The 15,039-nt window shown below is 37.1% G+C and overlaps 1 protein-coding gene across 1 annotated transcript in view; it reads left to right on the top strand.

The window, feature by feature from the left end:
- WDR49 (WD repeat domain 49) overlaps positions 1 to 15,039 on the top strand; it is a 175,077-nt gene that overhangs the window by 77,009 nt on the left and 83,029 nt on the right. Inside the window, 1 exon segment of the mRNA XM_063620427.1 lies at positions 2,725 to 2,958. Within this exon segment, the coding sequence (XP_063476497.1) occupies positions 2,725 to 2,958 (234 nt within the window).

Raw genomic sequence — 15,039 nt, 5'->3', positions numbered from 1 at the left:
AGACATCTGGCTTGGTTATTTGTTCCTGGGAATAATATATAGAATTTTGTTCAATTAAGACATCAAGGCAAGTGAAAAGCATGATGGAGAGGCTTAATTAGCTAACGCAAAAATAGGCTGCTTTAAAGAAATTATAGCACCTGTAATGATTAGAGCACACTGGAAATATTGGCTCAATTCTGGGTGACTTGCTTAAAGCAGATCTTTAAAGATTTTTAGGTGCTTACAGATAGTGTTAAATTAGTGGGTCAATAATTAATGTATAAACATATTTAAAATTATAACAACAATAGGACTAAAAAATTAAAATGCTAACGGGAGAAATGGGAGGAGAAAGGGAGAAAAGGAGTAAAAGTAATTTTTCTTCTTTCTGAGTCACTAGATATAGTTGTATAAAAATATATACACTACACGCACATATATACACACACGTGTGCACAATTATTTAGTGTTACGGAAAAAATCATAAACAAGAAAGAGTAAAAGAGTAAAAGGCGGCCATCTCTAAGGATTGGGACTAGGGGTAGAATATATGGCTTGAGATAAAAGCCCTGTGGTGCTATTTGACTTTATACAATGGACGCATCTTACTATGGTTTTTAAAAGTAAACAAGGGCTGGATGACTACCCTCCCCTAGAGAGAATGTGGAAACAAAGACACTGAGAGAATCAAGAGGCCACCATGGTAGGTGGTAGTGAGATCTGAAAACTGATGTTGAAATGGTTGAAGGAACTGGGATCATTTAACCTGGAAAAAAGGGGTAAGAGGAAGCTTATGAAGGTGTGAGAAGAAGGTAGGATAGAATGAAAAGGTAGAAGAAGATGTCTTTGGCTGAACATATTTAATAATTACTGTAGGGATTCCTATCTTGTAGATTCCTGGGAACTGTTAGTATGTTTGTGAGGTGTGTCTATGTACCCAAATAAATTATATGTAAAATTGTATGTATATATGGCTGTAGGCATTTGATGGGTTGGGATAGAACCATCATTTTCAATAGATTTTTTTCCCAAAGCAGTATATGATTTAAAATAGGTTAAAAACTATAAAGTTGCCTGCCTTATGGGGTAATAAGGAATCATCTAAACAGAAACTATCTTCTATAGATAATTTAGAAATTATTTTCATGTTGGATAGACTAGTTTATTTGAAATAACATTTTCTGCTTTTAGGTTCTAATATTTACACAATGAAAAAATAGACGTAATAATAAGGAACATTCATTGAACACATTACAGGCTGGTCATTATGTTAAGTGCTCGACATAGACTCTCATTTAATTCTCATAGCATTAGGTGAGGTAGACACTACATTAAAAACTCAGATGAGAAAAAAAAACTTATTGGAGGTCCCCCTGTTAGTAAGGAACAGAACTGAGATTAGAACCCAGGAAATCTGACCCTAGGTTACAGAGATATGGTTAAGATAAAAGCTCTGTGGTGCTTTTTGATTTTGTACAACAGATACATTCTACATGTTTTTTAAAAGTAAACAAGGTCTTGATGACTTGCCTGATACCCTCTTTTGGAGAGGTTTTTCACTCCCTCAGTAGCCTCTGTTAATTCTATACCACTACTGATAGCACCAACATTTGCACCTGCAAAGCTAATCTTTCTGTTTTCTTCCTGGGACACTTAGTGTGACTCATCCTCTTTGGAATGAAGGGAGCCATGAGAAAATAGAAGAAAAGGAAAAAAAAATTTTTCATGTCTGTTGAATCTAAAGCAACCTATTTCTTGAGCAACGATTTAGTGTTTGCCCTCTACTATCCATTGGTAAATTCATGTCATTTATGTGTCTTGAAGGTGTTTGCATAAGAATTTAATATCTGTGGTTATATGAACTTGACCTCATTTAATGCCACTTCTTTTATTTTACCAAAAATACATATATACATATATACACATACATACATATATATACATATATATCTATCCACACATATATAGATACATATATCTACACACACATATATACATATATATGTATACACACATGTATATATAGACAGACAGAGGGAGAGAGAACTGTATTAGTTTTCTATTGCTAGTGTAATACATGAGCACAAACTTAGTAGCTTGAAACAGCACAAATTTATTTTGTGTTCTGTAGGTTGGAATTTGACATGAGTCTCATCCTTTCTGGTGGCTCTGGGGGAGAAACCATTCCTTTGTCTTTTCAAGCTTCCTTGGATCATGGCCCTCTTCAAAGCCAGCAAGACTAAGAAGAGTCCTCATATTGCACCACGCTGATCATTTTTCTGCCTCCCTCTTTCACATTTAAAGACCCTTATGATTGGACTCACCCAAATAATCCAGGACAATCTCACCATCTCAAAGTCCTTAATGTAGTCATATCTGCAGAATCTCTTTTGCCACCTAAGATAACATATTCACAGGTTCTGGGAATTAGGACACGGACATCTTTGGGGGACTATTATTCTGCCTACAGCAAACACTTACTAAATGCCAAGCCTTATACCAGGGACTGAATGCCAAGCCTTATACCAACCCCTTTCCTAGAGGAGCTTATAATTTAGGAGATATTTAAACAGGTGACTAAAATACAAAATAATAGGTGCTATGGCAGACTTGAGAACCAATTATAGCACTGTGGAGGAAACAACTGTCTGCCTGGTATTGAGGGTGAGCTAGAAAAAAAATTGGCTAAAAAATTACAATTATCTTTGACATATTGAAATGATTTTATCACTTTTCATCCAGGTTTTGAGACTCTGGGATATTCAACACCAGCTGTCCATCCAGAGGATAACTTGTTCTTTCCCCAAAAGTCAGGACTTCAGATGTCTCTTCCACTTTGATGAAGCCCATGGACGACTTTTCATCTCATTTAATAACCAGCTAGCATTGTTGGCAATGAAAAATGAAGCCAGCAACAGGGTGAAAAGCCATGAGAAAGCAGTCACTTGTGTTCTTTACAATTCTATCTTAAAGCAGGTAATGATGTTTTCTTTTCTTTCACTCTCCTAATATATCTCCAAGTCCAGAGGCTCATTTACTAGGTAAAATGGAAGACAAATATAGTAAAGGCAAATATGGGAAGAAATGATTTAATAGCCATGTGCTTTTCTGCAATAATATACATTCAGGTGAACTTGGAAAATGATTTCATTTTCAGCCGGTGACCACAGGAGCAGTGATAGAGTTATAAGGAATCACAGCATTCCGGCTAAAACAAAACAATCTGTAATATAATTGAACTTATCTTTGTTATCTGCTAGTCTTGAGCCAAATGCAAGTGAACCTGCTTGTAAAATTCCCTTTTATGAACACCATCTTCCTGTATCCCTGTGGAAAGTTCTGAAATATGCATGAAACATAATTAGCAGAGATCCATTTTGCCAGCATATTTTACACCAGTGGTTCACAGTGGCAGCCCAGAATGTATTCATAATAAAATGATTCAGTTAAACGTGATGCCACTTGGTATGCAGCACAAGTGTTGTTTGTCTCCCCACCACTTTAATGACGCTCCGCAGCCTTGGCTTAGGGGACCACTACCTGCATCTCAATGAAGAAGCAGGGCTCCCCTGGAGCAGAGTTACTGCACAGACCACAGCCCTTCTTGGAGGACAGGGCAGCCCAGCCAGTGAAGCCAGTGAGCTCACTGTGGGGCAGCCTGTGGGTATCATGAAGGGAGCAAGCAATATCAGAGGTTAGCCTGCTGCAGTGATCCCCTCAGGCCTGATGGTAACAGCACAGCAAGAGCCAAGCAGAAGCAAGTCTCCAGCTTACAGCCAATTAAACAGTAACCCAATCCATTCTTTCTTTTCCCTTCTGCAGAAGCTTCTGCATTCACATAGAAATGACTAGTGGAGATTTTGTGCAAGGGGTGGAAAGCCCTTTGTTAGTAATGAGTAGTGTGTCGTGTCACTATTTAAAACACTGTTTTCTGGTTATGCTAGGAGATAAAATCATTTAGAAAACAACTCATTTTGAATTCCATCTGCGGGAAAACATTTCCTGCTAAATGTTTTACTGAAATTTATGAAGGCACCAGTTAATTTGACTCCCTGGTGGCCACTGAGAGATGTATTTGCTTCCAAGAGAACATTCTCCTAATTGAGATCTGCAAAGTTAAAATGCTAAATTTGTGCATAGATGTTAAAATCTTGTGTTGCCTGGCCATAAGATGAGCAATATTCCCTGAGAAATTCAGGAAATTAGACACAAAGAAGATATGGATTTATTTGGGGCATAAAGACAAAGCCAAGGTAACTCACATACATGCAACTTATAGGCAACCAAAGGACAATGTACATATGGTATATGACATAGGGTGTATCATTATACAATTGAGTTGAGTATTTACACCTCTACTTGTTGTGAATAACACAAATAATGATAAGCATTGATATGTATGTAAAGCACATAGAGCTGTGTATCACATACATCAGCATTTCCTATTAGCTGCTAAGTTATAGAAACACGAACATTGTATGTGTTACATTTATAATTATAAAAATGTATTGCAGAAAAGTACAAAGAAAATATCACTCACATTCCCATCAGCCAGTGATAACTTATCATTTTAGAGTAATTAGACAAAGCAAAGAACACAGTTTTGAACAAGTGTCGTGCCAAGAATGAAGAATTAGAGATTAATAAACTATGGTTTCTTCCCCCCAGTAGCTCAGGAAGATTCAGCTCTTTAAGGGAAAATCTGGGTCCTACCCATAGTGCTGATGATTGTTGGACAGGTGGTCATTACAGGATTGTGGAGTGAAAGAAGGGAAGGGAGACATATTACTAACAAGGAAACAGTAGAACGTAGTAAAACGAAGTAGAGGTAAAACCCAAGTGCTCTTTATGGAGAGCGATCAATTCTGCCTGGGGCCAGTGTTGGTCACATTTCAGCAGAGCCCTGAAAGCTAAAATCTCTAAAAGGAGGAGGAAGTAGTTCTAGACAGAAGATACAATGTGAGCACCTGCAAAGAAGCTTGAGCACTTACCATGCATTTTTGGAGAGAGGATTTATTTTGGTGTGGCAAGTTTGGGAATACTTTGCAGACATCGTGGGAGTTAAAGCAGTAAAGGGATCTTAGGAGCATATTGACGGCCATTTGTTGAATGTATCACTGTCTGGTCTTGGAAAAATAAAGCATAGAATTGAGATTAAAACAACATTTTTCACAGTGTGATCTTGGACCTCTGGGAGACTCAGATTCTCTCAGGGAATATGGGAGGTCAAAATTATTTTCATCATAATATTAATTTATTGTTTGCTTTCTAACTTTCATTCTCTCAAAAGTGTACAGTGGAGTTTTCTAGAGGCTGCATGATGTGTGTTGTGTGATAACAGCATTGTTCTTATGGCTAAGGGAACGTGTGCTCTTATATTCTTGTGTTTTAATGTCTCCCTATAAATATCTAATATGGTAAATATGTATAAAAATACAGATCTATCTATTTGTGTTATATATGTGTACGTGTGTGTGTGTGTGTGTGTGTGTGTGTGTGTGTGTTCCACATAAAGCTTTTTGGATTCTTCAATACTTTTTAAGAATGCAAAGGAATCCCAAGACAAAAAGTTTTCAGAACTGCTGGGCTGGAAATATGTGAATTCAAATACTGGACAGACTGCTTAGCCTGTCTGAGCTTTAGTTTGCCAGCTTCTTAAAATGTGTGTGTCTGTGGGGGTGTAGGAATAGTAATGGGAATAGCACGTGCCTCCCTGGCATTGCTCTGTTAGGACTGAAATTTTGGAAGTGTCCTCTTGTCTCCCATGCTGCCAGCCCTGAAAGACTCTTTCAGGTCCCCCATATCACAGAGGGCGAATGTTGCTGCTTTATGACATCTCCTTTTCTTATTAACTTCTTGAGATTCCTTAATCTTTAACAATGTGGCATGCGATGACAAATGTTAGGAAGAATTAGAAAGGGGAGGATACCCTGAACTGCAGTTTGTCCCTACCCCTGCTTCTCCTCAGGAATGCCCCTTGAGGTGGGAAAGTTGTTTATCCTCCTCCTTCTCTTCTTCGCCATTGCAGTTTCATCTTGTAAACATTTAGTTGCAAGCCTCAGCTTTGGTCCTCAGCTCCCTGAAGTCTCCAGAGCTATCTCAACCCACACTTATTTCTCTTCCTGAGCATTGGTCGCATTTTTTAGTTGTTTTCCCCGTAAAACACTTAACTGAACTTATTTCTCTCTCTTCCTATGTTTTTGGTGTGAGGGGAAGATCCTTTTGTTCCATTTTTGTATTTTCCCACAGCTCCTAACACTGTTCTCAGCACAAAATGAATGCTCGACTAATAGACATGATAAATTATTGCCATTTTTCATCCTAAGTGTAACAGAAAGCAATGCTCTTTCAGCCCATGGTCTCTTGATCTTTGGTTATTTGGCTTGGTGTCTTTCTTGAACATTTTCCCTTTGCTTGAATTTAATGAAAACCTTCCCTTCTGTTGTTACTTCAACATGTTGTCTACACTTTATTATTTCCTTGTATTTGGACTTCAGTGGGGACCCAATATAATTCCTATATAAAAGCAGCTTGGGACATTTCCATGACTTTTATTTATCTTCCTGTCTTTTGATACCCTTGTCTAGGAAAGTGGTGTTAAGCCATGCAAAGCCTTTTAAAGGAAATCATATACTTTATTTCACGTGGCAAAGTTTGCCCTCACAGCCAGCAGCAGAACAAGTTGGGACTGGATGAAGGAGTTCCCTGGAATGTACAATTTTGAAAGAATTAAAGCAATCCAATATCCTGGAGGCAGATCTAATGAACCATCTTTGCACTCAGTTCTTAAATGAGGCTTTTTACAAGAAAACAAAACAAAAAAACACTCATGAATTTAGGAGACTTTAAAACATGTATTTCTAGACATATAAACTAGAATAGATAAAATACTTGTGTTATCACTATGATTCTCATCCTAATGATGTAGGTTTATGTATTTTTGTAAAATAGTGTTTCAGTTTGTTGGGAACCTTGGACACATTTATAATCGAGCTAGACATTTAGGTGTCATCAAATTTTAATAGAGTAAATGGTATTTACAATTTTTCTTATCAAAATAACTTTTTTGGTAATTGCATGCAAAATGTTACATGATTATTGTAAGAAATTAAAGCAATGCAGTAAAGCTCAAATACAAAACTATTGCTGATATCAACATATTCTAAACATCTTTCTCTGCATAGACTATTTTACATAAATAAGGCTCTGTAACATACTTTTTTATTCAATAATATGTTAGAATATATTTCCTTGCGGCTAAATGTAGAACTACTTTATCATTTTTAAAAGGCAGTATAGTAGCCCGTTGTATATATGTATCGTAATTTACTGATCCATTTCCCTTGATGCAGACTTTACTATTATGATTTTTTAGATAAATACATTTATATTTATGACTATATCTCTTTAGAGTAAATTCTTAGGAGTAAATTTCTAGGCTAAAGGATATGCACTATCAGATAATCTGATAAATCGCCCCCTAGAATCTTACTTTTTTATCCCACTTCTAATCTCTAATATATTAATCACATACTTGGTTACATGAAAACATAGGTCAGATAGTGCTCACCTGGCCTATTCCAAGAGATCTCCTGAGATTCTCTGTGGGGTTTTCATACTCCAGAAGTATGCTGGCTTTGCAAATTTGAATACTAGACCCTCTTCACTTTATCTGGAGTGATGCTGTTTCTTGAGACTTGATTATTACACTATCTGCAAACTGCCAAATTATTTATTAAAAATGGGGGCTGGTCCAGGTCACAGCCATAGAGTGGTGCCCTTACCTTTGGTTGCTTCAAGATGAACTGACGAGCAAATATTTACCATCTTTTTTTTTTTTTTTTTTTTTTGAGATGGAGTCTTGCTCTGTCACCCAGGCTAGAGTGAAGTGGTGCTATCTCGGCTCACTGCAACCTCTGCTTCCTGGGTTCCTGCCTCAACCTCCTGAGTAGCTGGGATTACAGGTGTGCACCACCATGCCTGGCTAATTTTCGCGTTTTTAGTAGAGACAGGGTTTCACCATGTTGGTCAGGCTGGTCTCGAACTCCTGACCTCGTGATCCACCCGCCTCGGCTTCCCAAAGTGCTGGGATTACAGGCGTGAGCCACTGCACCCGGCGTTATCATCATTTAATTGCAGCTTTTTGTTTCTTTACTGTGACACAATATAAAAATATATCAAAGGTAAACACTAAAAAAACTTTCTTGTTAAAAAATTCCATTATGTATACATGTATAGCATCTGTACAAAGTTATTATCTATGCCATCATATTCGAAATTTTATAGTAAACTTTCCACCCTTAACCTTATTTACAATTTATAGTTACCTTATCTTAGATTATTGCAGTCCAAACAGCTCTATGTATACATATGCATATCCAAAAATTATAATAAACATGTTGCCTTCCATTATTGAAAAAATGAGGGATGAGGTATAATTTTCTCATGATAGCACATCTTTTGTCCTCTTTTCTGCACATAATTTTTGGAAATTGAGGGTATTTGGGAACCCAAACAATTCAATTGATGTTTCCCTTGGTAATTGTAAAATTGGAGAAAAGAGGACAGGCTTAAGGGAAATTTATCTCCATCGTACAAGACAGTCTACCTTTTTAGGGCTTACATTTAGTGCAAAATCCATGAGTTTCTTTTTTGAACAGAACCGGATTTACGAAATGAAAATTTTCTCCTTTCCTGCCTCTTTGCTGGGCACCAAGTGACATCCATTCTGTTAATACAGTTGTGGTGTTTTTTTTGTTTGTTTGTTTTTTTTTTTTTTTTTTGCTAGCTTAAAGCTGTAATTGGTTGTATGTCAGTTCTGAGGCTGTGTGCTGTGGTCACTTGATGGAAACATAAGAGGTTCCTAGTTTTAGAGGTTATACTAAAACATACATGTACATGCACACATACATGTATGGACAGATACACATTTATTTAATGTGATTAGTTTGGAAGAAATAACATGTTTACATGTTGAAAAATTCAAAACAACAAAAAGGTATGTGGCAAATATTTTCTCTTATCCCCCTGCCACTGCCTACTCAGTTTCCTTTCCTGTAGGCAACCAGTTTTACGACTTCCAAAAGCAATGTTTAAGGGCTATTCTACTCTTAAACAAGTGAATATATATTTTTCTTTATATGGACAGTTGATCTTTCAACATCACTGGTTTGAACTGCGAGGGGCCACTTGTATCTGATTTTTTTTTTTTTTTCGCTGTGTTGTCCAGGCTGGAGTGTAGTGGCATGATCATGGCTTACTGCAGCCTTGAACTCCTGGCCTCAGGTGACTCTCCTGCCTCAGCTTCCTGAGTAGCTGGGATTACAGGCATAGCCACTATGCCCAGCTCCACATGGATTTTTAAAAATGAATATATTGGAACTTTTTTTGGATATTTGCAAAAATTAAAAAAATACAGATAAATTGCCTAGAAATATGAAAAAATTAAGAAAATATTATACATTGAATGCATAAAAGATATGTATACACTAGCCTATTTTATTAGTTAGTACAATAAAATATACACAAATATATTATAAAAAGTTAAAATTTATCAAAACTTACGTATCCAAACAGACTTGCAGTCAAGAGAAATGTAAACAAAAAGATAGAGTATTAAATCATAACTGTGTAAAATTAACTGTAGTACAGGCTGGGTGCAGTGGCTCACGCCTGTAATCCCAGCACTTTGGGAGGCCGAGGCGGGCGGATCACGAGGTCAGGAGTCCAAGACCAGCCTGGCCAACATGGTGAAACCCCGTCTCTATTAAAAATACAAAAAAATTAGCCGGGCGTGGTGGTGGGCACCTGTAATCCCAGCTACTCGGGAGGCTGAGGCAGAGAATTGCTTGAACCTGGGAGCCAGAGGTTGCAGTGACCCAAGATAGCACCACTGCACTCCAGCCTGGGCGACAGAGCAAGACTGTCTCAAAAAAAAAAAAAAAAAATTAACTGTAGTACATACTGCACTACTGCAATGATTTCATAGCCACCCCCTGTTGCTGTTGTGGTGAGGTCAAGTATTACATTTGTTTAAAATGCCACGTGATACTCATCTCCAAATGAGCAGTTGCTCTCTACATTAAATTACCTGTCTCAGTAAAATGTGATCTCTCGAGCTGCTTGCATATTTCTCATCTTGTTTATTGCAGTACCATAAATTTTGAATAATACCATGGAACTCATAAGAAGTGCCACTAGGGATGCTGTAAGTACTACCAAGAAGCAGAGAAAACTCATGACATTGCAAGAAAAAGTTGAGTTGCTTGATATGTACCATAGGTTTAGGTCTGCAGCTGTGGTTGCTTGCCATTTCAATATAAATGAACCCAGCATTAGGACCACCATAAAAAAAGAAAAAGAAATTAATGAAACCATTGCTGTAGTTATACCAGCAGTTGCAAAAACCATATACTTTTTTTGTGAAATACCTTTTTACCTCATATTGAAAATACAGGTCTTATGTGGGTGCTGGTTGCTATAAGAAAGGCATACCTATAGACTAATATGATTAGAGAATGAGAAGTTATTATACAATAGTTTAAAGCAAAAGAAAGGTGAAATATCTGAAGCTGGAGAATTTAATGCCAGCAAAGGATAGTTTGATAACTTTAGAAAAGAATTTGGTATAAAAAATATCAAAATAACAGGAGGAGCAGATTCTGCCAATCAAGAACCTGCAAATGAGTTCCCAGACACCATTAAGGAAATCATTGAGAAGAAAGGATTGCTGCCTGAACAAATTTTTGAGCAGATGAAAATGCCTTGTTCTGGAAAGAAAAATGCCACAAAGGATGTTTATTAATAAAGAAGAGAAGCAAGCATCAGGATTTAAGGCAGGAAGAGATAGGCCAACTCTGCTATTTTGTGCAAATGCAGCCAGGTTTATGATCAGGACAGCACTTGTCTATGAAGCTGCTAACCTCTGAGCCTAGAACGGAAAAGACGAACATCAGCTGCTGTTCTTTTGGCTGTGCAACATGAAGGCCTGGACAATGAGAATGCGTTTTCTGAACTGGTTCCTTCAGTACTTTGTCCTTGAAGTCAGGAAGCACCTTACCAGTAAGAGACTGCTTTTTAAAGTCCTTTTGATATTAGACAATGCCCCTGGCCCCACAGAATCTCATGATTTCAACACTAAAGGCATCAAAGTGATCTACTTGCCCCTAAACACAACATCTCTAAATCAGCCTCTAGACAAGGGGGTCATGAGGACCTTTAAGGCTCGTTACACGTGATACTGTTACTTTATGAAAAGGACCGTCAATGCTATGGAAAAGAATCAGAGTAGAGAGAACATCCTGAAATCCTGGAAGGATCACACCATTGAAGATGCCATCATTGTTATAGAAAAAGTCATGAGAGCCCTCAAACCTGAAACAATAAATTCCTGCTGAAGAAAACTGTGTCCACATGTTGCACATGACTTCACAGGATCTACAACAGAGCCAATCAAGGAAATCATGAAAGAGACTGTGAACATGGCAAAAAAGGTGGGAATGGGGAGGAGGTGAACGGTTTCAAGATATGGATTTTGGGGAAATTCAAGATGTGATAAACACTAAATCAGAGGAATGAACAGAAGATGACTTGATGAAGATGAGTGCTTTCAAACCAGTGACTGAGAAAGAAGACATAGAAGAAGCAGCGCCAGAACACAAATGGACGTTAGACAATCTGGCAGAAGTGTTCTGATTATTCAAGACTGCTTTTGACTTATTTTATGGCATAGACCTTTCTACAATATGGGCACTGAAACTAAAGCAGATATTGGAAGAGGGATTGGTACTGTTTGGAAACATTTTTAGAGAAAAGAAAAAGCAAGAAGTCAGACAGAAATTACAATATATTTGTGAAGTTACACCAAGTGTGCCTGCCTCTCCTGACCTCCTGCCTCCCCTTCCACCTCCACCACCTCTTTGGTCTCTGTCACCCCGAGACAGTAAGTCCAACCCTTGCTCTTCCTTCTCCTCAGCCTTCTCAATGTGAAGATGACAGGAATGAAGACCCTTATGATAATTGACTTCCACTCAATAAATAGTAAGTATATTTTCTCTTTCTTATAATTTTCTTAATAACATTTTCTTTTCTCTAGCTTACTTTGTTGTAAGAATACAGTATGTAGTACCTATAACATACAAAATGTGTGTTAATCAACTATTTATGTTATCAGTAAGGTTTCTGGTCAACGGTAGAATATGAGTACTTAAGTTTTTTTGGGATCGACATTATACATGAATTTTTAACTGTGTGGGAGGTAGGCATCTCTAACCCCTGTGTTGTTGCAGGGTAAACTTATTCTTTGGAATAGATATGTAATATTTAATAACTCAATATTTAAGAATATATATTATTTTATAGGCGTTTTTTTTCAAAAATGAGAGCATTTTATATGTACAAACTGCTTTGTACATTGCTTTTATACGTAACAATACATCCTAAAGATAGTTTTATCTCATTACCTAAAGAGTATCCTTGTCCATTTTCACAGTTGCATAGTATTTCATTGCATGCATATTCCAAACTTTGTTTAAGCATTTAGGTTGGTTCCAGCAGTTTCTGTTACAAATAATGTAGCAGTTTTTCACCTTGTGCTCAGAACTGCAATGATGAGAAAATATCTATAGGATAAATTCCTATAGTTTGAATTATTGGGGCAGAGAATATTTACATCTGTAATCTTGACAAATATTGCCAAATGCTCTCCATAAAGCTACACTAAACCAGCATAGGAGAGGACCCTTTCCTCAGCCTCTCTCATCATCACAGTTGAGACATCAAAACAGTCTCAACTGTTTTTAGAAGTAGATTTTTAGAATAAGAGAATTGGTGGAGTTTTAGAGTCAGGCAGAGTTCTCAGTACTTTACACAGTGAGTGATTCAATTCCTCTAAGTTTCAGCTTCCTTATCTATAAAATACTAATTATAATACATCCCTTGTAGAATTTTTGTTAAGAACAAATGATCTTATATCTAAAGATACACGAAATAAAGCAAGGGTAAATGCTTAATTAATATTAGTGAAAAAGAGCGAAGTTTTTTTTTTCTATTTCTAAAATTTTTCGCCTAGTTCTTATGGGAGTTTGGTAGTTTTGGAATGTTTTGAATCTCTGTGCACTGACTGCAGGCAATGGCTCCTCCCTTCCCTCACACTGCTTAAGCCTTGCTGGCTTCCTTGCTATTCCTTGAATGTGCCAAGGACACTGTGCCTCAGGGCCTTTGCACTGCTGTTTCCTTTGCAGCTCTTTTCACCCAAGTTATCTGGTTGGCTTACTTCTTCATCTCAGTTCTGTCTTTCTACAAATGATTCCTCAGGGAGACCTTCCCAGATTCCCCAATTTTGCTTTTTTTTTCTGATCTTGTTGCCTCTGTCCCTGGACAGAATGCAAAAGCAGAACTTATTCACTGCTGGATCACCAGTGTCTAGATCTAGGGCCTTGCATATTACAGGTATTCAATACATTCAAATAATGAATTTGAAAGAGCAGATTACCAATTAATTTAAGAAGAGACAAAATCAAATAAGCAAGGTTTATAAATAAAGAATGGGTTCCCTAAAATATTTGAATAATTTGTACCTGTACTCTGAGATATCGTCATTCTCTTCACCTCTCTATTCACTGAAATGTAAGTTCTAGAGATTTTCTACAAAATGGAAATAAAGGAAGTAACCTGTTTTATATTATAGGACCATAAACAGCACTAACAAAAAAAAAATAAACAGCAATGGAATCAAATATCTCAACCATCTGTTAGCTCGTGGCATTTGCTGCTGTAATTTTTGATTCCTGTTTTTTTTCTTAGACCCAGGACTTGAAATGCACGTAAAAGACAACTAAAGTGCCTACTGTTCTTGGAATAGCAATAAGACAATTAGGTGACATGAATACAGCCTCACATATCTTAGAATTGTCTGATTAGCTATGACAGCTTCAGATGAGAGAAACAAAAAGGAGACACATATTCCTAAACAGTTATTAACTGAAGTACATGAGAGAGAGACTCTTCCCATCAGAACAACGATCTACTGAGGCGGCCCATGTGTCCTGGAGTGTGGTTGTTAGCACCATTTTCACTCTACAGACTGTCAGGGCCCCATCCTCATCAGCTGAGGTCTAGCCTGATAAGAGATAATCAGAAATAAACTGCAAACTTAAAGAGATTTGGTATCATTAAAACGTGGCATAGAAATATGACGCCAAGACTTATTCCTGGGCTTTATTGCTGATGAAAACAACTTGCCAAAAATAATTTCCACTGTAGTGTAATGAATCCATTTTCTTCATCTGCCAAGTAATGTTAAATGCACTCCTCTTTCACTAAACTTTGAACGCCTTTTCCCCTGTATTGTTATTCTTGTATGGGTTAACCAATATTGTCATAGTGACAGTAGATTCTGGTTAATACTGTTGGATGTTTGAGACATAGTCAGTTTCAACACATTGTTTTCCTGCAAACTGCACTGTGAGGCCGACTGCCATAAAATGAAATCAGACTGGCTATATGCTGTTGTCATGACTGATTTAGATTTCATGAGAAATTGTTAAATGAGCAGAGAAAGGTGATGAAAACTGATGAATAGTATGTTGGGGCTCAGTCAGGTGGGCAGGGGAAAGAGTATAAAATGGCAAAAAGTGAACATTACTAATTCCTCATTGAATATCTACATTAGATAACAGCGGTGAATTAGATGCTTTGTAATGTGGGTAATGCCCACCCTGAGCAGGTAATCAAGTCTTTTCTTTGAACATAGCTCTTTTATTTCTGTTGGGGAAATAAAAAATACCATCTTTTGGTACTGAGATGGCTAACATATAATAGCTGCTCAGAAAATGCTTTTTAGTACAGCTAGATCAGAAGAATAAGTTCTAGTGCTCTATAGCACTATAAGGTGACTATAGTTAACAACAACTTATTGTATATTTTCAAATAGCTAGAAGAGTGGATTTTGAATGTTTCAACATAAAGAAATAATAAATGTTTAAGGTGATGGATATGCTAATTACCCTGTTTGATCATTATACATTGTGTATGTGTATTGAAATATCACACGGCACC

Source organism: Symphalangus syndactylus, chromosome 17, assembly GCF_028878055.3.
Source record: "Symphalangus syndactylus isolate Jambi chromosome 17, NHGRI_mSymSyn1-v2.1_pri, whole genome shotgun sequence".
In the NCBI taxonomy this organism is placed as follows: domain Eukaryota; kingdom Metazoa; phylum Chordata; class Mammalia; order Primates; family Hylobatidae; genus Symphalangus; species Symphalangus syndactylus.
This window is presented reverse-complemented; position numbering and strand designations above follow the sequence as displayed.